The following is a 24,593-nucleotide window of genomic DNA, read 5'->3' as shown; positions in this document are numbered from 1 at the left end:
GAAAACTCGTCGTCCTCGATGAGTTTCCGGGCAGTGTTTTGTGTTATCGAAATCATGGAGAATCTCGACCGCAATTTTACATATCGTGCAAGCTTCGAATCGGAGGAGAAGGGAGAAACCGGAGGGAAACCGGAAGCGACTGTTGCTGAGGCGTATCTGCTGTTAGAAATGACGTCGATGACGTCATCACAGATCAAGTCACTCAGAGAGCCAATCGGTATGATTGACCGGCCGGCCGATTCACTGACTGATGGACAGTTTGAACGAATAAGCAAGAGATTGATGTAGTACATGATTTCCACCAAACGTGCGTCGAGACTGCTACGATAATCTTTGGGACATTCGATATTCTCGCGTCTGTAACTCGGCTGTCAACAACTGATCGAGAAGAGCGTCCGTTGATGCGGTCGCCCACAGGATTATCGTGTATTCGAGTATCCCCAGATTAGAGTGGCCGCCGCGTCATTTCTCTATCCGGTGGCTCTGTGTTGTCCCCTTTCATCGAAGGGGAATGTCGATTGGTTTCCTCGGCGAACATCTCCGGACATCGGGACGAGATTCGCGAACAACGGACCGGAGGTAGACGATACGTTCTCCCTACACGCAGCCGATCCTGGCTGAACATGGAACGGCGTAAGAGTTCTGCTGTTGGATTATGATCATCCAATGAGAGTGCTATGACGCAATCAATCCCTTGATGCCATGGAAGCTTCTCTGATCCTACTTAGCTGAGGAGCTTACGCGAGCATCGATCAGCCGACTCTCCGAGCTACATCATTCGATCGGAATTCATCTACATATTCATCGGTCCCTCAATTCATCATTTTGAGCAATTTACACGACTAAGGACTTCACAGACGTTCGAATTTTCCTCTTTCACTGGAGAGCTCGCCCACAACGCTCACGAAATCGATCGCGTGATCTCTCACTGTGGGTCTCGCTTAGAAGGCTTTCCGGTTGTCTGTGCTCACGTCACACGGTGAATGGACGGTAGTTTCGGCGTAAACTATCATTGTTTGTCGACGTTTCCGCTGTTGTCATAGTATTACGTAAGCCCAGATGGCGTGTTCGAGTAAATAATTGATCTTACCGAATATTGAAACACGAATAGCGCGGTCTGCAGCTGATTGAGAGCGTTGGCGCCGAAGTCCAGGGAATCTTTCAGCTGTGCCAACACTTTCGACAGTTGGTCGTTGTTCTGTTCGGAAAGTAATAGGATCATTCCACTCAAGAGTTCCGCGAGATGCCTTTCGTTGATCAGGAGGACGGACGAGCCAATGCGTCCTCGAATTTGGCCCATCCAGATTTCCAGGATCTGAGAGGAGGGTAATCAGTCGTCTTCAACAGCATTCTTCCGATAAGACAAGGGAGTATCCTAATATGCTAACAACTCCACCGAGCAGGTCCCTGCATTTCATGCGATAGAGGTCGCGTTAATCGGTCAAAACACCACTTCCAGAGGAAATTCCTCCTCAATACGTTGCCGACCGTATCGTGTCGCAACGCAGGGGCACCCTTGGCTCCAGGAAGAGCGCCATCGGGAGTTTTCAGACCCTCCGTCAAGGGAGAAACGCAGCGAACAATCCAGGCACTGCGGGGGCGGCTCTTCGCGAGCTACTCCTTCACAGAAACGCATACACGCTCGAGAGAACCGTCTGCCCAGAATTTGTCCAGTTTCGAACCCAAATTCCAAACGTTCCGACTCGATAGACACTTCCCTTCTAGAGATTTACGTGGGAAACCGTTATGTGATGTCGTCAATACGGGCACTAGCTTCTGGCTTGGGAGCTCTCATTCGACATTTCTCAAAAATCATGAGGGTCGGCGACGATTGGAAATGTCGTCGAGTGATTTGGATGAATTCTTTTGCAATATTGAACAGGGGTGTCCAATACGTGACACGTGACTCCGGCCCCTGATGGCCTGTATTCAATGTTCTCTCTGAGACTATTCCTCGGGAATCCCGTTCTAGATTGTATTCCATAGAGCAGAGAATAAAGGGATTGAGTTCCGTTCAGAGGACACTCACCTGTCCTCCATCGTCCTGAAGAATCTTCACAATTGTTTTTCTTCGCCGGGAACCCTCCTTGGGCATATAGAACTCTCGACCATCCTCCGGGCCGTTCTTCGGGTCCCCATCCTTTGGCTTTGGAGTACCGATGACAGCCGAGCTGATTACGAGCGGGGTCGCAAGGTTGGTCATTGAATCAGTGAGCTCTCGATCCCCATAAAGAGAGTCCATATCGAAGTCGCCGTAAGCAGACCAAGCACCCGGCTCATCGTTACAGTCCCAGCACTGCACCCGCATCAGGGACCATCGCAGCTCTCGGGGACCCGGACCGGAAGGATCGCGGTTCTCGAGCCCCGCTACGATCGATCCGAGAGGACCCGACTTGAACATGCTTGGGATTTCTTCCGTTCCGCTCTAATCTGCAGCCCTGCACTTGAGCTCCAGGATCGCTCTCGAGGTATTCACGTCACAGGGGCTCGTCACGTTCGGAGGCAGGCTCATACAGGAGGCGAGCTTCTTTCATGGAAACTGAGCATACGGGGAGAACGCGATTTTTGTGCGGGCGACTCAGCGTGCTGCTGTTTCGGCGAGGGTCCCCGCAGCCGTTGCCAGCTGAGGAGCCGTGTTTTACCATTCAGATTTTGTTTCCATTCAGCGCCCGCTGCTCCTACCACTGTCTAGCCTCATTGACTGCGGGAGTCTTCAGCTCTCCCTGGATAATGATTATTGCCTCGCGTAACTCGCGCACAAAGTCGATCGGGGGAACAAAGTAATGGGAAGATCGGCGTGCACGAAACTCGATCTCGATAATCGTTCTTCACGGTCTTACTTTGTACCCGGTGCAATCGAGTTCTAGTCGATGGTGAAACCCATGAGCAGCGACTGAGGAGTTTAGGGATCGATATCTGGACTTTACCACAGAGATGAATCCAGTATTGAAAGTTGGAGAGTCAAGGCAGGAGCGTCGCAGTTATTTCGCGGTAGGTCCGACGGACAGAAACCACGATTTTGCCACAATAGCCACTACCTCCTTGCGGGTCGGAGCGAGAACATCGGCGATGGTTGTGTGCGCTGTTGCAGCAGAGGGTCAAGAGCGTGCCTCTGTAAGGGAGCTACGGCGCGCGAGGACTGCACGGCCCTCCACCGGCATCTGGCGATGAGTGACGTCAGATTGCGTCACTCTTCGGGAACAGCGGAGAGGCTTCGGGGAAGTGGGAGCAAACCGGGACAGAACGTCTAATGCGCCAGCAGCACCGCTCGTTGTCGATTCCGTGTGAAGAAGCGGCGACGACCCGCGAAGAATGAGTAACAGACTTTCAATCTGGCAGCGATTGAATCTATAGATCGAATCTCCTCGAGTGTGATGGCGAATCTCAACTTACTTCGGAAGTTGAGATTCGCCAGAAAAGATAATGTGTTGGAAGTGAAAGGGGGCTGCCCGGGGCATGGGGTCGATATTGGATGGATGGATGGTTTATTAACCCTCTCTGATTATTTATACATATCTCAATCTCAGTATAAATCTGATGACCCTGGTGCAGGGGCGATGTCTCTAGCAGGTCGATTCATGTGATATCCTTCTTCGGTTCCGGTGGTAGTCCCCCTCCGCTCCCACTCTCCTCTAGTAGCTCTTTAGTCCTGGTGATCATCCTCGGTGTGCTATCTTTCTGTAGCCTTAGTTATCTTCGCACGGTGAAGTCGGCCTCCGGCGGGCTGTCACATTCCAATATCACATGATCCAGAGTTCCCTATGCCTTGCCACATCTTTGGACGGTCGGATCGATGTTCTTGAAGCGTGACCCATATTTCCTGGTCTGCAAGCATCGTGCTCTCGCGTCCGCAAGGAGGCGACTGCCCTGCGTGTTATCGTATAGGTGCCCGATAGTGCCCCTCCCCCTATTTGGAACTCTTGTGTTAGATCTAATCGTAGGCTCCCAGGGGAATCAACGACTCAAAATTCCTCCGACCGCAGCCCGATTTGTATCTGACCCTCCGACACCGCGAGGTCCTCGCTTCTGACTGACTCTCTCGGCACGCTCTCGGCACGCCCGAGAGCGTCATGCTCTGGTCATCGACATCATGCATTGTTACCAGCTACTATTGATTCGCATGGTGTCTTTCGACGGTATGAGACTCTGTCCTAACATTCGGATCTGTCCTAACATTCGGATCCGTCTAAACATTCGAATCCGTCCTAACGTTCGGATCTGTCTCGACACTTGTATGTGTCTAAGGTGGTTTGACCTGAAATTCCGTCTAGCTAATCTGAGTCTAGTTTGGCTCGTACCGATTCTTCTACATATTTCTTGTTGGCCGCCCGGCTTATCCGCCTATTCCTGGTCGGCAATCGCCAGGGCTCCTGACAGTTGAATTTATCTCTTGGCTCAAATCTCCTATCCGGGAGTTTGGTTTGCACATTGGTAATTTTGAGCATCGTCAAGATCGCCCTTGGCCCTCTGGTCTCGCTCATCTCGCCTATTCTGGCGAGATACGTAATTTTGCTTGTTTGCAGTTTTTTGATGCACCAGGATACGAGTTTTTCACCCGTCTGCTGGCTGCCTTGTTTCTCCAGGCAATCGTTGTTGAATAAGAGCTCAAAGATAAATTCAAAATAAGTTCCTCGAAGATCGAGGATTGAAACCTTATCAGGCTCCGTGTCGGCCCATTGCTCGACCATTATATTGACCTCAATCGCCGATTGGGCCAAGTCCACTTCCTCTGGGAGATTCACCCAGATGCTGAGAGACGATTTTTTCGCGTGATATGGTATCCTTTATCACTACGGCCCGGATTTCTATACATTTTCATACATATATTCGCATGCTGCATGTATCCGCATTTATTCATTTACCCCCTTAATGATCTCGTCTCCGAGATCCTTGACCCTCCACGCTCGGAAATTCCCGTCGCGCAAGTTCGTCAATCACATTTTTAGGAGCAGATGCTCATACTCTGCGTCAGTTCCCAGCATTTTCTGGACGATTTTTTCGGCGAGATTCGCCACAAGTCTCCTCTTCTCGCGTAGGAGACACTTCCTACCGATGGGACCAACGACGATCCTCTCGCTCTTGAGGTCTTCGAGGATACTCTCTCCGACCAGGACAGTCATTGTGATGGGGTCTCTCCTGACCCCCTCAACTGGCATACCTTCGGCTTGGTCACCGATGTCATTCAGTGCCGCCTCGGTCTTTTTCTGTTTGTTTTCTCTCCGTCCGATCTCGACGGAGAGGGTTTGGACCACAGTCGCGTGGTGGGAAATCAGTTCGCTATTGGCAAGAACTTGTTTCCTGAGTTCTTCCTCTAGCGCGGAAATTCTCTGCCACAGCAGATTGTTATCCGCTACGACAGCGTTATGTTCTGTCGTTGCGCGTGCCATAAGATTATTCTGCCACACGCATGCCACACAATTCAGTTCGGCGGTACATTCCGCTTCTTGAAAGAGTGCTTCACATCCTTGGCAGAGTTTACGAGACATTATGGTAAAAAATTCGCTTACCGTCTCCTCCCTCGGTTTTTACGCAGTCAATCAGCAACAGTGACAAGGTCAATGACCCGACAGATCGATCACTATTGATTCTCATTGATCTATTAAGTCTCTGATACTAGGGTTACCCAGGGCAGTGTAGTGGCTCGGCCAGGGATCAGACCCGCTAGTGATTCACACGAACAATCTCATGCATAGTGCGCCCGCTTCCGGATCCCCATTTTGACTACTTCAGCGTCTTCACTTGATCATCTAGGATAGTGCGCCACGGGGCGGATTGCCATAAGGGCGAAATACCGAAATGCTCTTTGGGCGGAACGCCAATCCAGCGATATCGCCACGCACCTGTGATATCGTGAAATAAGTTGGACTCAGATTCTAATGAATTCGAATCAGGAGGCGAGTAATGTTTATGAGCCTTAAACCACCGGTCTCGACGCACTCGAGTGAGACTCCACTCGCATTTCTTCTGTGCTCCTTCTGTCATCCCCCCTATCCCCCTCCCCCCTATAGAATAAAAGCGTAAGCGCTTCGTTTGTGAGCCGTTTTTCGGCTCTTTCTCCCCGCCAACTTCGGCGCACATGTAGTTTTGCGGTTGCAGAATGATCCCCCGGTGTGCAAGTTGATGTTTTTTTCTTATCCAATGCCCCCCGCCCACTGATCGTCAAAAAACCCTCATACTTGCCCTCGGAACTCATGTGGTGCTATGTGGTACTTAGGTATGTACGCTGTGTCCGATTGTGGTACTATGTGGTACTATGTGGTACTTAGGTATGTACGCTGTGTCCGATTGTGGTTCGAAAGGCACAAACTCTTTGTTCGAATTTGGTCATCGCTGATGGGGACATATATGACTCGCTGATGGTGACATATATGACTCGCTGATGGTGACATATATGACATTTTCGCGACTCAATCCAATAAATATATTGACGGAGCGCTTGCGCTTCTATTTTAGAAGGTGGAGGGTGAATTTCCCGACTCAAATCCTCAGTCTCCGTACGTAGCATGAGCTCACAAATGATGCTGGAAGGCAAGCCGGAAAAACGGCCGGCTCCAGCCGGCCGGAGGCCGCCTGGTTTTATCATAATTAATTAGCTACGTACTGCCAACTTCGCCAGTCGAACGTTACTCCGATTCTTTTGTTTTCGCTCTTGTACACGTATTATATATACGCGAAGCTGAAGTTCAGTGTCAGTGGAACAAGTACAGGATGCGGCAGGCGGCAGCACGGATATTCCGATAACGAACGCTTGTAAAATCGGATCCAGATGAGATATCGAGTTTCTGCTTGTGTCAGGACATGCGTTTTCCCCTCCCATTTGGGCAATTGGTTTGGTCGCAATGGCTGGAACCTGCGAGAACCACCGTTGCAAAAACCACCGTTGCAAAAACCACCGGGATGCCCGTGCGCCTATTCATGATGACCTGAAAAAGATAGCGGAGCTCCCCAGGATCGATAATTTACGAGCCGAAGTTTAAGGACTGAATGTTTATTTAAAAATTTAGAGCCGATTTGATGTGGCTCCCTGAGCAAATGATATGATATTGATATGGCATTTAGGTCTTGTTGAACACGTGATCAAGCAAATGGCCCCCTCTCCCTTCGATGCAATTGGCGAGTCGATCGTGGAAGCCGACCATGACCCCATGGAGCATTTCGCTGGGTATCTCTTCGATTTCGGTCCTAATCGCTTGCTTCAACGCATCCAGGGCCCATAACCTGTTGTTATGTACGACTGAGTTCAGTTAGGAGCCGAAGGAGATACCAGCTTCGTTTTCTGCGGATGACTACAGACTATATTTATTCATCCACCAAAGGCTGCTTTTATAGACCACGACCATGCCTCTGCCAACAGTATTCGGGCAGCTCCGGTATACTCTGTCCTTCAGATGACCCCTCTGGAGAAGAGGCCGGTGGTCTCGAAGAGACAAGTCCAACGACGAATGGTTTCGGGTGCTGGCACTGTACCGTCTCTTCCAAGGCCGAACCGATTTCTGAATGCTCTCTGAGTTCTTTTTACTGACCTGTGCTTTGCCATCTCGGTCACCGCAAATGCTCTAGGCACATACAGTATTCCACGACATTTTTGCATTACGACCAGATCAAGTTGTTCCTAAGAAACCGCTACTGGCTGTTCATGATGTGACACCGACGAAGTGAACATCGTTATTTTTCAAATTTGAAACGTCGTTCTCCAACATCGGGCACGTTTCCGAACGACATTGCATCTGTTGCACCGTTGCACCTCAAATGATTCCTCAAAACTCCTGAATTGGCATTTCTCCGGAATTTTCAAAATCACCCCTGTGATGGAGATTCGCGATGCTTTTTCCAAAAAGCTCTTCGACTTCCCCGGGGTACGGGGTTCGAGTTCGAGCCATCAAAACCAAACGAATTGCGAGTTGCGAGCATACCTGATGGGAAATGGAAAGGAAAGGAGCTTCTATTGACGCAAACAGAAATTCGATATCTCTTCTGGATTAGATTTTACGGCTGCACGGAATCGGAATATCCGTGCTGCCGCACCCAGTATGATGTCAAATAATCTAAACAAATGAAACTGAGACAAATCGTTCCGAGTTGCTCAAACGCCTGCTTCTCGCGGTGTCGTCGTCGCCCTGAAGGACTCCCGATATTGATGATGTCCCTGAAGTAGAGGGCGACAAGCATCAAGACGAACGCTCTGATGGAGGGCTTCAATGACGACCATGAGTCCCCTGTATTGCAATTCCAATCAATCAAAGTCTTTATTCACTCGTATTGAGTAGTTTCTACCTGTCTAAGTAAGTGATTTCATTTCTCTGTTCATTTGGTCTCTCGGTTTGGAGATCATTCAGTGATTTCACATTGGGGCATTCTCGAGCGTGGTGTTCGGGACCGAGTTTGAAACATCTTCTGCATATACCACTGTCGGATGGTTCGTGGAATCCTTCAGTTTTACAGAGTAAATGATGAAAGCCGTGTACAGCGAATCTAGTTACAATGTGTCGGTTCGTCCTTCCCGGTTTTTTCCAGGAGTCCATTGTCTCCATTGTCATTGCCTCCGTTGCAAAGAAGTTCTCGTCAACCTCATCGAATTTTTCTTCCCATGCGCGTTGGTGGGTCTTGTATGCTTCAGTTTCTTCTAGCTTGTGTCGCTTCTTAACGTCCTCCGTGAGGGTCGATGCACCCGTCAACAGGTAGGCCAGGCGATTCCTCGTCGTGTGGTGAAGCCGGAGGGTTCGCTTGATGAATGTGGCCTTCGTTTTGTCAAGAGCTGTCATATCGTTGGTCGTGAGGAATGGCCAGACTATTTCGATTCCGAACTCGGCTACTGGTGCGATCTTGATGTCGAACAGGCGAACAGGTATTGCAATTCCGACACAATGAAGTCTGGATGCCAACAACTTTGTACTGCTCTTTCGGGATGTCCTCTTCAAATCCGTTCTTCGCGGGACTGTTCGTTACTTTGCTCCTCGAACTGTCCTGGTGTGACCTCGTGAAGTCGGTTTTGGTAAGGAATAACGACGGAGCTCCTCGAGTCGAAGTTCGCTGGTGTGTTCGAACTTGCATTCCAGTGTCTGTTGATCATTCTTGCCATGACTGGGCGTTCCGGCGAACGACCTAGAGTCGCCCTCGAGGTATCGGCGAACGAGTGTAACATCAAGCATGATGACGGCTTATTTCTTTCCTCGCACCGGCGCGGCGCCATAGCGACGATTTGACTTTCGTGACCTCGACCCCTGACGGATCCTCGGGATCGGTGTGGTCCCCTCACGACTTAATGACTGTTCCGGAACCTATCTCGGTATAGGCTCGCGTTTTACAGGGAATAGAAGCGTTCTTGTACATACAGCGCCAGCCTTGAACCGTCTCACCTCGAATCACAGAATCCTTCACGTACGTTCGTTCGTCATGGATCAACTAGTCATTCCCTTTTCGGTTTTCATAATGTTCGAAGCCATCGTGAGGGCGAGGAACATTCCACGAGACGAAATTCGAGACACGAGGGAGAGCGAAAGATATCTCCCACGAGGAGTCGAAACACTCGTCGACAGTGGTACGACGTGGGGACCCGAATGCGTATCGCTTAGTCTCGTCACGACGTGCCATGACATTTGTCCACGGATTGACCCGGCTCGATTCGCTCTCGGACTCCATGATAGAGATACAGTCTCGATCCAAAGTATTTTCAAACATATGTACATTCGACGCTTTTCCACGAGAACGGATGTACGTGTAGAGCTAAACATCACGTCAGAGACACACTTTATCAAGGCCCATCCGAAGCCTATGTTAGCATATTGATGCCCCATACTGTCGGGAGAAGTGGGAAGTGGAAGTAACCGAAAAGCAGGCGCTTGGAAGTATTTTCACACCATGTCGAGTTCCCATCCGGACAAATCCGTCCGCTGGCAGAAAGAGGTCTCTGACTTCGGCCTACGTGGAGATACCGACCCACAAATCCGTGGCCAGAAGATTACCGCTACTTCCTATTGATCTCCCAGCTCGAGATCGACGATTGGGAGTTTTCAGAGATTATGATAAGGGCGGGAATTTCATCGCGGAAGGAAATGACTGGAATCGTGGCGGAACCGCGGTGAAGCTGCGGAGAATCGCAACCAAGATGGAACCTCGAGCACATCGCTCGGAAGAAGAAGTGTCTGTCTGTCCAAAACTCGCGATATGGGAGTTCGGTGCCGTCAGCTTGTCCCAGCACGGGGACGTGGTCCACGATCTTCGGCAGCTTCCCCAGCCAGGCTGAACTTCAGTACCCAGACTCCTCTCATTTCCACTCACCTTGCCTACGTACAGCTCACCCCCCTCGAGAGGCATATGGAAGTTAAGAAGATATCCTACGACCAGGAAACTGAGCCCGTCTGGTGTTTCGCCCAAATGGTCGCTCCGCTCTGGGACATGACTTAAATATATGAACCCGTGCGATTCTTCAATGATATTGTGGCCCTTCTCGCTATCGCAGGCGGTCGATGTCAAGACTAAGAACCGATGGTTCCTCGAAATTTGATGCAATCCGTTTGCCCCTGACTTTCAGGTAAAGAAAACAGGTCTGGTTCGAATGACTTGGGGGCGATTCCATAGCCCCTCGTCGCTGTCCGGGAGGAATTTCGGAAAAATTCGTGGGCTGATCCCAATGTCCGCCACGAAATGAAACGACGAATCAAACAACTGTATTTGGTATAGCTTTGGTCCTGACATGGCTCTTCTTGGAAATTCATCGGATCATTTGGTTATCGGCTATCCTTCGCGTGTTTTATGGAGATTCATTGGTCTCCCAGAGGCCGCTCCGCCCCGGGGCTCAAACCCGTCATCGCTGCGGCGATTCGATCATGGTGCGTTCGCCCTGGTCGCGTCCGAAAGGAGGCACTCGAATTCTGCGCTTGACGGGGACTTCGAGTAGCATTCCCTGAATATTTCGGCGATTGCCGGATACTTCTCCAGAATTGTGACAGTGCAGCGATCGCTGGTTTCTCACCCACTGCGGTTCGGCAGTCTAGAACATCCTTGAAACGTCTCTCGACGCTCCGCTGGAAGCTTGGGACGATAGGCTGGCAGAATCGGAGAGGTTCCTTTCCGAGATCAAGGAGCTGCTTCTTCAGAATGTGCAGCTCAAGCACCAGCATTTCGTAATAGGACAATTTGTCGCCCTGAAGTTGGTCGAGGGGATTGGCGACTGAGTCGGAGCATTTCACATATTCTGCCATGTGGGCGAAATTATCCGATGAGAATGAGACTCCGAGATCCAGCTACTGCCTCAGCGGAATGGAATGTGATCTTCCATGGCCAGTCGCGCTCGAATGCTGCCGTAGAGACTGTTCCAACGAGTCGCGACGAGTCGCAGAAAGCTTCTGCAGGTCTCGCACTCGTCCACCTCTGCCACTCCGGAGTAGGCCTTCCAGCGGATCTGGATCCGCAAGATCTGCAGGATTTTCACGGATCCGGATCCGCAGGATCCGCACGAGTTTGTTCCTCGAATTCCACGAGTGTAGGGAAAAACCATCGTACATACATTGTAGTCGGGAGGAAAACGACCATTAATCGCGTTTCTCCGAAGGAGGAAGCGGGTAACGCGAGTCATGAATTTCCCATTTCGGTTCGGAACCTCTCGTCTCAAAACTGAGGGCTTGTTCCCTCACTCATTTCCCGCCGACATGACGGCTCTGCACGTCGGACTTCGCTGCGACTTATGACCGGGATCCGGTCGATAGCAGCTGAGAGACAACTGTTCGTACCTCATGCGCAAGCGTTCTTATTCCGCAGTTCGTGATCTGGACTGCTCCCCGCGAACAAGTTCGTAGAGCCTAAAATTATCGAGAATAAACTGCAGCCCTCCTGCCGGGATGAGCCCGTACATCCATTTTTGTTGTTCTCCTTGTATTTAGATAGAGCGTTCCTCATCATGGAGGACTTCAAGGTAGCGACAGATCAGAAGAGCTAGGTTTGGAAACATTTCTTGAAGAGTTCCGAAAGCGGAAAATGCATGAAATGCTTCAGGGTAGGCTCCGCATAAATATCATAAACATTTGGAGATCAGCAGCGAATCCGCAGAGAACTGTACATAAGTTGTACACATGCATACGTATATTTTTCTGGATCCGGTTTGGTGCGGATCTTATCCGCGGATCTGAGCCCGACGGATCTCAAATTTCACGGATCTTTGGAAGGCCTACTCCGGAGCGACGACTTATCCTCCGGAGCGACGACTTATCCTCCGGAGCGACGACTTATCCTCCGGAGCCGAGACTGCGTCGCGACGGTCGCGAAACTCCGCCACGAGCATTGATGGAAATGGAACATGCCGCTGAATATCTCGGCTTCGGGGGAAGCTCCTTCCAATCATATCATCATGCCGATCCTGAAGTCGGGATAGACTCGGCGCGGGAAGCAACCGTCTAGTGCGCTCACGATCGTATCCAGGAGTCGACGGTGGGTCGCCGAAGTCTTCGAGCAGACAATACATGGCAGGCACTGAATATTTTTTCGGCAGTTTCACGTGGTTTGCATACGGCTGAACGAAGAGCTTAGGGCAGACATCGAATGTCCCGTCGACGAACCACTCGTCGTTGTTCTTGGAAGCTTCAAGTTCTCAGGTGTCGCAAAGACGAGCAGCGCCAGCCTCAAGAGAATCGTGGAGCAGAAAATTTTCCTCTTTTCCTGTCATATCCAAGAAGACAGTCTTCGCGTCTGGGCGATGTGTTCTTTCAGGAAGGTCACGGTGGACTCCGAAAATTTTCCTTGCCGCTACCACAGCAGGGGTGGTAGTGGGAACAGACCGCGTCTCACGATCCTGTACGAAGCACCCGCAAGCGATCACGTCACCCAGGAATGAGCTCGAGCGCTCTCTCACTGATGATAATCCTTGCGACCAAACAAGGCAACTATCATCTAGCTCATCAAGGGTTTTTATTGACATGAGAGAATACTTCTAGGGTGGAGGTATCTTCATCCATCATTGAACAATTTCGTCACTTCGGGAGTCTATTCTTCCATTCAGTCTATTTGTCGATCTCTGTGAGAGCTCGGTCCACCAATACCCTGCCAGGGCGCAGGGTCAGATGCCGACACGTGATGCTTGTACCACATGCGTCCATAACTTCAAGCAGCGAACGATTGAAGCGGTTCAAATCCGCACCTCTCACTCGGCCCAGGTCCACAGCGGAAACGTGGAGGACGCGAGTTTTTCTTTTACTGCCCCCAATAACGACAAGCGGAAGAGGTCATCGGATTCGCGAACTTCAACGGCGACTTGCACTTTTGTCGCACAAGAGATCTTCGGGTGAATATCCTCAACTCGGGGCCCTGGATGTCGTCGCTTGACGGTCAATAGCACCCAGCAGGTGCTTCTACGTCCTCCGCCTCCCATTGCGATGCCGAAAACTTGTGCGCCTCATATACTCACAGTGTTGACGGTGTCGCCTAATTAGACGTCGATGTAGACCCCTTTCAGGCATTCCTGGGGCTGAATTCGCACATTTCGTTTCGTTTCCGCGAACGTGGATCGATTCCTGCTGCGGACCCGATACCATGTCCCGGACAGAGATCGTCGAAAGACGCGGAAGCCAGAAGATTCCACCCCTCTCCTCGCCGGGGCCTACACTGTGAAGGAACCCAGATTCCCCACGGGCACCGACGAAACTCCAGTGGAAGTGTGGAGGCGCGAAGTCCGCGGTGACTTCGATCGATTCCGTCTATCTCCGAAAGCCGACGCTGGTCTGCGGCGACTTCGAAACCCCCCGCTGTGCCATGGTTGACGCTCTCAACGGTCTCTGCTCGTTTTCCCGCATGTCAGGGATTTCCTCGGAATATCCCACTATGACTCCGGGGGAAATTCGCCCTCCGCGAGTCTATTCGTCTGCGGCAACGGGAAAGCCGTTGAGCTCCACAGCTCCTTTCTATCGTTCTCCAAAACTTCCCGGACCTGAAGATTTCACGCTCTTCGCCGCGATGTCTCGGTTGCCGGGGCCCAGACCCGCTTCTCTGAAGATTCTGGAGATGTAATCGGAAGCAATGGTCACAATCGAACGTCCAGAACCTGTGGATTGCGTACAATGATTGCCCTCCGAATAACGAATCACGACCCACCGGACTCTGATTCGCGATCGGACGGGTCGCTCAAGACGCTCTTCTCCCTCGGAGGAGACAATGCGACATGATTGGATCTAGCCGGCGGGCTGGTGAATATTTGCGGAGAAACCGTCATGTCGGATCATCAAGTAAGAGATCGAAGGGATATAAAAGGTTCACAGGGCTCGACGCTCAAATATCCAGCAATGAGCAATGCAATTGACGGGACGCATCAAATGTTGGGTCAGTACAGGAAGCATTCTCTGGCCCAAGATTGCGAGTCCCCTGAGCTCGGTAAGGACTGGGCAGGAGACGGACACGAACGGCCTTAGGACTCAATTCAGGTGTCGATTGCTTACAATCTACAGCCGTTTCAGTACAGGGACCCCAAATAGAGATAGGCTGCGGCAGTTCCGCCGTATATCCCGAGACATTTGGAGGTGGACCACGACTCGCCGGATCCACGTTGTTCGCCAGAAGATTTGCAAAAGACATGCTCTTTCCGTCTGCGCTCGGTCAGCTCCGTCGATTTTACTCCGCAAACTTCGGAAGATAGAGGGTGGAAGTAAGAAGAAATCAGCAGGAAGAGCCTTTTTTTGCGACGGATGGAGCCGAGCCGATCCTGGATGATACATTGGTGTCGATCATCGCGCCTGCCGCTTATCACAGTCTGCCATCCACTGCACAACCCCGTCGGCCAAGAGTCTCGTCTTCCGACGGATGCATCTCGACCTCATTGTGAGAATTGAGCGATCTATGGAAGAATTTCTTGAGTCACTCTTTGGCGGAATCGAGACGGCCTCATGGATCGACTCAGACATTGGAGCGTTACCTTCTTCTGCATGCGCATGCGCGGTCGAGAGAATACGGCTCGGGGATCTTTCCTTCGCGAACGTTTTTTTCCGTCCCCATTCATCCTCGTTCGATGCAACGGAGCGTCGACGGACTCTGTTCCGACAAACGCCGGGCATCCCGGGGTCTTTTCGGACACACAACCAGGATCCAGGAGCGGAGGCCGTGGAATGAGCTTCTCGGACGTCTAGCTGAGCAAAGGTAAAAGCACGCCCATGCGAGCTGGTCTCACAAGACACGATGCTTCCGGTGTCCAATCTTTCACTTGCCAGTTTTCCAGAGCCTTTCCCCCGATATATGTATATGCCCACCAATATTGGGCTCGGGCTTTGCGGTGTAGGTGTAGGCGATGCATGAGCTGATCAGACGGGTCCGAGGCACGCATTTCCTGCAGATATGAGGGCTAGATTTGATGTTCTGAGCTCCGCTGCTGATGGTCAGGAATCCGGACTCCGTTTGAAGCCTACACTGAACGTTCGCAGATCGCCTGATCTTCTGGCAACACTTGCGTAGCAGACGAAATCTTCTTCCCTATAAACCCGGAAAACCGAACAGAATCAATTTTCCGTGAAGTAAGTCGTCCCTTCCCCTCTGGGGCCGCAAACTTAGTCAACCTGATTCATATCTGCAATATGGGCTGGGCATGCGTCGCAGCTCCCGGCATTTCGCAGCGAATCGCGATTCCCGACTCCCATCCCCCATCGACGCTCCCGATTCAATGGAATATAGTCTCCGGAGCTTGCTGCCTGATCTCAGCTCTATGAGATACCCTCATCGATCTCCATAAAGCCGGACGATGGAGATTTGAAAAGCCGATGAAATCACCTCAAGCACTTAAACTGCTCAGACCCTGTTCTACCTCGAGCGAGCATGTGCATCCGGACAGACTAAATGGCTCCAATTCCGAGAGCTGAGTTGGGAACCGAACAGGACTCCGATAGTCCGTGTGGACCTCCATATCTGATTCGTATCAGATGAAGCTGAACTTCACCTTCATTCGATCCGCACCCTCGAGTTTCATACATGAGGCTGATGATGATGAATGATGATCTCTGCTGTGAAGAAGCTGAAGACTGGAACCTGCCGTTTCACGCTTTTCCACCGGCACGACGCCCGATGAGAAAGAAGAGAGGGACTTCTCCGGTAGGTCCCGATAGGTTTGAGAGAGAAAACAGAAGTGGATCCAACTCTTTAGTAGGTCTCAATCCATTCGCGACTCGGATGAGGCCGCTTCAGCTGGAGAGATCAGTCACCGATGTGACAGAACCCTTTCTTTTTCTTCGACTGGGCGGCGCGAAAGGAGCGGCCGCCGCGGCAGAGACTGGCTGAGAGTTCGGGCGATCTGCCGCACACTGGGTCTCTAACGATTCGCCCGCCATTTTTCCGGCGTAGGGAGATTGGGTCGAATTCTTGGAGGGCTTTCAGTCCAGGAGACTCACAGTTCAGCAGCTCCACCTGTGCCTGTTTAACTAATCTGGAGTTTAATCAATCATTCTGGGAGTGATCCACGCCTTCCATCGGTCATCGGGAACCACGCGCTATCGGTCATCGGGAACCAGAGCGACATGAGCCTCCGCTCGTAGATCTTCAGGTAAGTTTAGGGGAGCATCTCTGAGAGGCTCAGCTCGTTCAGGACCCGAAGATTCATGTTCCCTAGCGTCTGGTACGAGCTCAATTCACGCCTCGGCTCCTCCGGCAGAGATGCAATCTGAACTCGGAGACGATCGTTGGGCGTGACCGACTGATAATTCCTTGAATAGAGCCAGTGAATGACATTTCGATCAGATCTCCCCTTATTATCGTCGATCCGCTTGCGACGGAACGAACCGTCGACTAGTCCCGAATCGACATTCTCGTGCATCCTCATGCGAGCGGCTCTCCTTAGCAATACATTGGTGCTCCCAGCGTAGAATTCCCCGTTGATCCCGTGGAATCCCTCGATGAGCGATGCTCATTGAAAGAATCACCTACGGTCGAAGGCAGAATGAATGCTTGAGCTAACTCATGGACTTCCCCAGCGCATCCCCCACGGATTGACGGACCTTGAGGTCCTGAGCGAACACGAGCCGAATTGATCACCAATCATCAGATATCCTCTTACCGGATAACGCAGTCCTGTCTCTTGCGCGACGCTCTCGCAAGTCTTCTTGAGCCGCGATCTGGATCTGATAAAAAGACCTCGGGTTCCGTCGGATACTTCGACGGCATAAGTATTATTTTCTTGCATAAGTAAACGATCCTTGATACCTGATTATGCGCCCGGAGTTCTTGATATCTCCCCCGTGTCTGACGATTTCTCTAAAGTACATTCTCATGATATTTGGGGTAAACGCTTTAATGGAAAGAGTAGGCATAAACGCTAAACTTCGTTTGCTCTTTTTCGCCTTCATTTGCCCCTGCCCCGAAGGATGTTACTATGGATAGTCTGGAGCGCTGATTTGGAATAAACGGGTTTTGATGAAACGAAATCGTCTCTCTTGCCAGAACTGTCGAGAGAATATCAGCAACTCATTGCTTCCTATTGTTGGAAGAGGCGGTTTCTCCAATCCGCTGTCCTCGACGGAATGACCGGATTCTGCTGCGGTAGAAGCTTTATCTGAGATTTCAACAATAGGCAGTCGGTGAGGTCGAGCCGGCTCAGATGCTCCCGTAATCGCTCAAAACGAAGAGCTTGGCGCTCGCATCTGAGAAATAATCTCCTCATCAGGTGTGGGGGGAATAAGGCAGGCATAAAACCGGTATCCGATCGTCGGATCGATTCCGAAAAATTGAACAGAACCGAGAGACATTCATCTTCTGCCCCGATCACGTTGAACAGAGGACCGATTTCACCCCGCGACGGGCGAATACCGCCTCCAGTTTACCGAATGCTTCGATAGAGTTTATTTCTTCCTGACGCGGGACCAGCGAAAACTTCCAAGTGGCACACTTGTTCGGATTTTTTTCGGCAAAAACTCGAACATTCCCGGCTGGTTCAGAGCCGATCTGGAGTATTCGGACAGCTGAATGTATATTTATTCTGGAAATGCAATGAAATTCTCGATTTCGTACCTCCCGGTATCGGCTCAGGCGAAAATTATCCCCTCAACATGGACATGGATGTGAACATCGGGGATGAATGCCAGGCGATCTGTTTCTGGGACGGGATTGCGCTATCCCAGGGGTCGGAGAAACGGAGATCAGCAAAGCATGTGTTGTGAGCTCTCGTCGCTGGACAACAACCCCGGTGCGATGGGAAAACTGCGGCAATCGAGATACGGCTCTTCGGAGCGAAATGATCAGGAGGAAAGAAAATCCCTCGAGCGATACCACGAGAAGTTGCCGAGAGGGCTCCAGCAGCAGAGCGAAAGCCCGCCGCCCACTCAAATATTTTCAAATTCTCGCGCCGTCGCTTTCTGGTCGTCGCGCGAGCTGCGTCGCCTTCCACAGCATATTAGGCTTTCGGGGTTGAAGTAAGCCTCACCGATCGATTCTTGTACAGAAGATATTTTGGCTAGTTTCGTGCATTTTCTCAACCGTCGACACAGGTGGGTTCTGGTGAAAATAGCTCGATTCAAGGCGGATCTCTCGGTGTCGAAGTCATGAAATCTTGCCATTCGAGATCGAGGCGTCAGCTTGGCACAGCCGGCGTGCGGAGGCCTAAGCCCAACTTTGAGTGCTTTGCCGTTTTCATATTGGATGAAAACATTGAGCTATGGCGAACACCGACTCAGTCGACCCGCCCGAGCTAGTCGGAGATCCGTTTCCCGCCGATGTTCCTTTCGGTCAGTAACGAGAGAACTCCGATGCGTCTAGGCTTGCTGCTTGAAGTACGCACTTGGCAATCCCTGCGCTGTTCAGCCCGGCGTGGAGTTTCAGCCGAGGGCTGATTGTGTCACAGCGAAGCCTGGTGAGGATTCGGGATCGACGGAAGCTGATATTGTATCAACGCGAAGTTTGCCGGGGACCCGCCGCAGGATCCCGCGGTGAAACCGTAGAAGTTTGAGTCTTCGGCAGATGCGAATGTCGCTTGCTGCTAGGCGGTAGGCGGTTGGACGAGTCAGTGACTCGACGCGTTCTTGGCTCGGTCTCATTTTCTTGAGAAAATGAGACCGTTCGGGTTCCGAAACGCCGTCGAGCTGAAGTCGCAGCCCGATACAAGTTGTTCGGTGGTCGACATCATCCTCATCGACCGATCGGAGATCGCTGTGAATGTGTCTTGCAAGACATTCAGCTCGGATATGAGGCTGCGCTGGCCCGAGTCGAGAAGACCGGCAGACTAGTGAATCGTCCGAGCTGGAACCTAGGCATTGATTATAGCGATCCCTGTGTTCCGTTTTAATTCGTCGCCGTAGATCTCTCGATTCGCTTCATCGGTCGCCTCCTATTGCTGGAAGTCCTGGCTCGAGAGATGCGCTAAGCGTCATCAGCCCGTGAAAACGTCCCCTGTTTACTCAACAGGCATGATCGTTGACGCTCCCATCGTAAATACACATATTGTGTCTCTCGCGGGCTCGCTTCGTTTGGGTGGCGAAGTGGCGCTCTCCGTGGCTTCATCGTAAGGCGAGATCCGATCTTCCGTGATGCGTTCTGAATTGCGAAGGCGCGGGCCCTCGCTGAGGTCTTGCAGTTGCGGAGTGAACGGTGGTCTTCCAGCAAGCAGGATCGGAAACGTTTCGCGAATTAGCGGGTTCTCTCTCAGGCCGAGCGCTGACGGCTTGCTGTTTTTCGTGGGCCCGAAGCTCCGTGAGTCTGGATCGCAGACGGAGCAATGGAGTCGGGCCGACGGAGGACGCTCGTCGGAAAACTCACCAGGGAGTAGGTTGTGTTTTAGCGGCTGTTCGGTGGGTCGACAATTCCGTCCCGACGTAGCGTGGACCAGAGCGGACACGGATCGCTTTCTCTCATTCCGCAACGTTGGAAGGAACGATCATCCAGGCGGCAATGTTTACCCGCCCGTGCCATGTGGATGTTGGCGTGAAACGATGCGAGACGGAAAAAAAGAAATACGATCGACGTTTCCGACGTTGCTGCTGCTATTATCGCATGTTGTACTATGATTTTCATGATCATGTGATTATTGTATTATTCATGCATCTCAAGAAGCCATTTCTCGTTTCAGATGAAGTCACAGACTGCCGGCGGGGGCGGTCCTGCCGCTGTCACAGAGGCTCCAGCCTCGAACAAAAAAGAGAAAACCGCTCCGCAAGCCACCGCGGAACAGCTCCGGATCGCTGAAATCACCAACATTTCAAACGAACGGGATATCGCTGACCTCAATGAAAACATTCGCATGATCGTCGAACTCACACACAGGACGCCTGACGAGGCGGCCATGGCGCTGCATGATTCGAACGGCAGTGTCGAGGACGCCGTCAACATATTGCTAGAAGGATCTCCGGACGACAACGGCTGGGAAACAACTGGCAAGAAGAAAAAGGAAAACAGACGGTCCCCGAGGTGCGGAGCAAAGACGACAACCGTAAAGCTAACGACGACCGTGCGGGCGGTCGCGGAAAAGGACGCGGACCGGGTCGAACCGCAGGCGGCACTCCACAAGCAGGTGGTCGTGGACGGCAACGCGGCGGTGGGGGACCTCGTTCGCGTACTGGAGGTCGCGACAGTCAACCGGGCAGCGGCAAGAAGAACCGAGGTGACGCCGGCGACGAGAACAGCTCCCATTGGAACAACGGTACCGTGAACGATTTCGATGAGGATTTCAAGAATCAGCAGAAAGAAACCAATGACCAACAACAGAACGATACCATTAAGAATATGGGTAAGTGAGAACAAATTCCCTCGGGAAAATTTCTTCTCCCGACTCGAACCCCGGCTCATTTTCATTTATCATTCTCATTTCTCCTCTCTCCCTCTAATTGAGCACTCGTGACCCTCCAGGAAATTGGGACGACTTCAAGGCCGACCAGAAGAGCGCGAACGAGTGGACTGCGAGGAAAGACCGGCAATCCGATTGGGTCGACGCGTCTGGTTCCGGAGAGCGTAACAATCGGGAATGGAAATCTCGTCATCGTCATGCGAGCCAATCGAGTCAGGGTCAGAGCGGTAAGTCGGGCTCGAGTCAACCGCTGACGCCAAGCAACAAGGGATCACCTCAGCAACCGCCGCAGCAACACGCCCAAAGCAATCTTCCCCGAAACCCCACGAACAGCAGTACCAGCCAAGCCAGTGACGGTCTCGATCCTCTGAAAGTTATCGATACCGGAAGCAAACCGGGCGCTCCATCTCATCTGTCGCAAGGAACTCAGCAACGATTGGTGCGAGGCATCCAGCAGGCGGCGACTCAGCAAGGTTTGGCGCCGAAGACGAAAGTCCGGCTTCCGCCCGCGTCGAAGATCCCTCAAACTCCTGTAGAAATGCCTCCGGATCATCACCTCGATCTCCATGGGAACTCCCTCGATGTGACTTTCGGAGTTCTATCTTTTGGGTCCAACAGTTTCGATTCGATCTCACCATTGTCACACAATCAGCAACCGGTAAGGAGGAATTCTCTTTTGCGTCGAACGACCCGCTCCGAGAGCAAGTGACTGAGACGAGCTCGATTTTCATTCCAGAACAAAGTGGAACACAACGGCTCAGGACTCTCATCGGGTGGGAGCCTGGCAACACACGGTGCTCAGAGCACCACTTCAAACGTCCCGCCATTGAAAATTCAGGGCGGTCAAATTGTGATCGATGTCAGCGCGAAGAGTCTGCAGCAGGGTTCGCAGCAGCCAGTTGAACGGGATAGAAGTCAAGTATCTCAACAAGTGACTTCGATCGCTGGCCCACCGGGTCTTGATAAATCCTCCGTTAGTTCCGTCGCTCCCCTTCAGACGCACAAAGCTTCAATTACTGGGTCCGCCCAGAGCCAGCAGGCAACTGTCCCATCTTCGTACCACAGTCAGGCTCAGCAACAGAGTCAGGTTTCGAGCGGCTCGAGTGGCGCGAGCAGCAACTACCAACAGTACTCTTCGAATAGCGCCTACAAACAGCCGCCCAACAATATGCCGTATCTGCACAACTTGAGCGGAATCTACAACGCGGCCCACAGTACCACGCAGTACTCACAACAGGCTTCGCAGCCCTATGGCAGTGCTAACTACTCGACTGCGTTCGGTGAGTTCCGTCTCGAAATCTTGAAGAGAAAATCATTTCTTGACGATTGAGTTCCGAGGGAAAAAATTTGAATATGTTCCGTAGTTGCTGAGCTTGCATGCCCGCGTGCTCGTTGCCCGAAACGCGACTGATCTCCCGAGGAAGAGGGTCTGAACGTATTGTTTGTTGCGTCTTGCAGGGGGTTCAACAGTTGCAAGCGGTGGATACAAAGGCAAAGACGGTGCGTCTGTTGGGAGCACAGCAGGGCCAGCGGTCTCGGTTTCGGACTCCGTGTCGTCATCTGCCACCTCTCAGTACGATGGCAAGAAGACAAGTCAGCTGCAGCAGCAAGTTCAACAGGCTCAACAACAGCAACAACAGCAGCAGCAGCAACAACAGCAGCAGCAGCAGCAGCAGACGATGCAGCCTGGCAGTTTGGTCCTCCAACCGGGCCAGCTTCACGGGCCGCATATGCACGCGGCGACGCCATATGCCCATATCACAGGACATCCTACTCCGATGCCGACGATCTATCCCTACTATCCTCATCACGTGACAGGTTCGGGAACTCATTTGGCCACGGATTACCAGCAGCAACAGCGTGAGAACTCATCGACGGCTTCATCTGCTGGTATTTCGGCCAGCAGTCTTCTCCAGCAGCATAGTTATGATAAGTTTGTAAGATCTCAGGACGATTCGTCGTCGGCGACGCAAGTATCGTCGCAGTCGGGCAGCCAGTCGACGATCACGGCCACGGCGGCCTATCCTCACCTCAATCCGTACAACTACTACGGAGTTCACATGGTGGCCCAGGGAACTTACCCACCGATGCCGTTCATGTCCGCTCAGGTCACGGGCTATCCGCCGGCCGGAACTGCCAGTTCAGCGTCCCAGGCCTCGAAGTCGACCAGCGCCTACGGAACGGCCAATACCGCTTTCGACTATCAACTCAGCAATCATCTGACTAGCGGTGCTGGCGAATACAACAAGTACCAGGCAAACAAGATGATGTCGAATACGCCCAAATACATGTCGGCGGCTACCACCGGCGACAGACGCTAACTTACATCAACCCGAAGCATTCATCCACAAAGACAACACAGACCCTCTTTCTACAACACCAACAAAAACAACAATTAGTATCTATATATCTATTTTTTTTTTGCGGATGATGATGATTCTTGATTGCTATATTTTTACGTTTATTATTCTTTAATTATTATTATCACTGTCATCGGTCGTTGGGAGGAGAGGTAGGGGAATGTTCCCCTACCGAGAGGGAAATCAGTGTGGTCTGCTGAAGATAGAATTTCATCGTTCTGGTCCGTGGTAATGATGATGAGGAGAGGATGGGAATGAACATGGTGATGAAGATTGACAATAACATATTGCTGGTAATTATAAAGATCATGATGATGATGAAATACAAACTGAACAACCGGTTGGGGACTCTATTCTGACTCTTGAATTTCCAACCTCCAACCCGGAGCACGACGTGTTGATGACGACAGCCACAGTCGCGAGCGGCCGTACGTCTTGTTGTGCAAAATAGACCGTCCCGGACCATGATGGTGATAGGTGACTGAATGCGGATCTCTCACCGCCTTTTGGCTTTGCCAATTGTCAGTTTCTCGATTCGTGAAATTATTCCACTCCTGCTCGATCTCCCACTGACTACGCTGACGTGTGCCTCTCCACATGGTGGTTCATGGGAGATCGCAGATCCTGGAGCTGGGAATCTTCGACGGGGCCGTCTCACGGATCAGCAGGAGGAACAATGGTTCATTGGATCGCTCGCGAAGACGTGATATCGGATTGTCATTGAGTTAGGCTCTTATTCCAGCTCTCGGTGTCCTTTTTCTTCGTTCTGGTTTTTGTTTCTCGTCCTTATTTCCGATAATGTGATTTTGTTGATATGTGTTAAGTTCCCATTGGGTCTCCCGCTTACGATGCATTGATTGCCAACTACTCCGGAGAGAGTTCAAGGGATGAATCAGCTTCAGAAGATGTTTCCGAAGGGAAGTCGACAGCCTCCAAGGCGTGCCGCGCCAGGACAGCTCATACGTGGAATGTCAGAAGCCCGAATGTTTCGAGGCCGGAGTCTCGAAACACGATACACGTCGTGGAGCCGAAACTTCGGAGAAGTCCTCGAAATTCTCAGTGGATGGATCGAATGTAAACGAAGCGACGCAACGACGAAAGCAGTGAACAAGCACTTCGACTCGGTGAAGGAAGCTGCCGACTGTTTCTGATACAACCTGAAAGAGAAACAACTCCTGGGATATAATCGAATGGAATCTCAAGCGCACTGTGAATCATCAAGTTCTGCTGGCGTATTCCAAGTCGTTCGGAAGGCGATTCATTCATTAGAGTAGATCATCACCTACTCGGGCTCTCATCCACCCACATCGAGTCTTGGCATACGGCGGAGGTGACCTTAATCTGTATACCGCGATCCGGTCATTGCAGTGGTTGAGAATGTACCGGCGTGGAGGAAAGCAGCTCCTAAGATGCTCCGTAAATATTTATGTGAATTTGCTGTCAATCAGAGAAGAATAAAAAATTTAACATGTTGAACTTGACCGTCCGTCGTTTCATTCTTTCTA

The 24,593-nt window shown here is 51.5% G+C and overlaps 1 protein-coding gene across 1 annotated transcript; it reads left to right on the top strand.

The window, feature by feature from the left end:
• Positions 1-14,195: 14,195 nt before the first annotated feature.
• LOC100898782 (protein lingerer) lies at positions 14,196-23,588 on the top strand. Its single transcript, XM_018638736.2, has 6 exons — positions 14,196-14,210; positions 20,015-20,352; positions 20,529-20,671; positions 20,791-21,386; positions 21,465-22,008; positions 22,187-23,588. The coding sequence occupies exons 1-6, from the start codon at positions 14,196-14,198 to the stop codon at positions 23,047-23,049; spliced, it is 2,499 nt and encodes an 832-aa protein (XP_018494252.1). The 3' UTR covers positions 23,050-23,588.
• The last annotated feature ends 1,005 nt before the right edge of the window (positions 23,589-24,593 follow it).

The sequence above is a fragment of the Galendromus occidentalis genome, unplaced genomic scaffold, assembly GCF_000255335.2.
Source record: "Galendromus occidentalis unplaced genomic scaffold, Mocc_1.1 scf7180000077167, whole genome shotgun sequence".
Taxonomy (NCBI): domain Eukaryota; kingdom Metazoa; phylum Arthropoda; class Arachnida; order Mesostigmata; family Phytoseiidae; genus Galendromus; species Galendromus occidentalis.
Note: the sequence above shows the minus strand (reverse complement) of the source record. Positions and strands in the feature narration are given on the sequence as shown.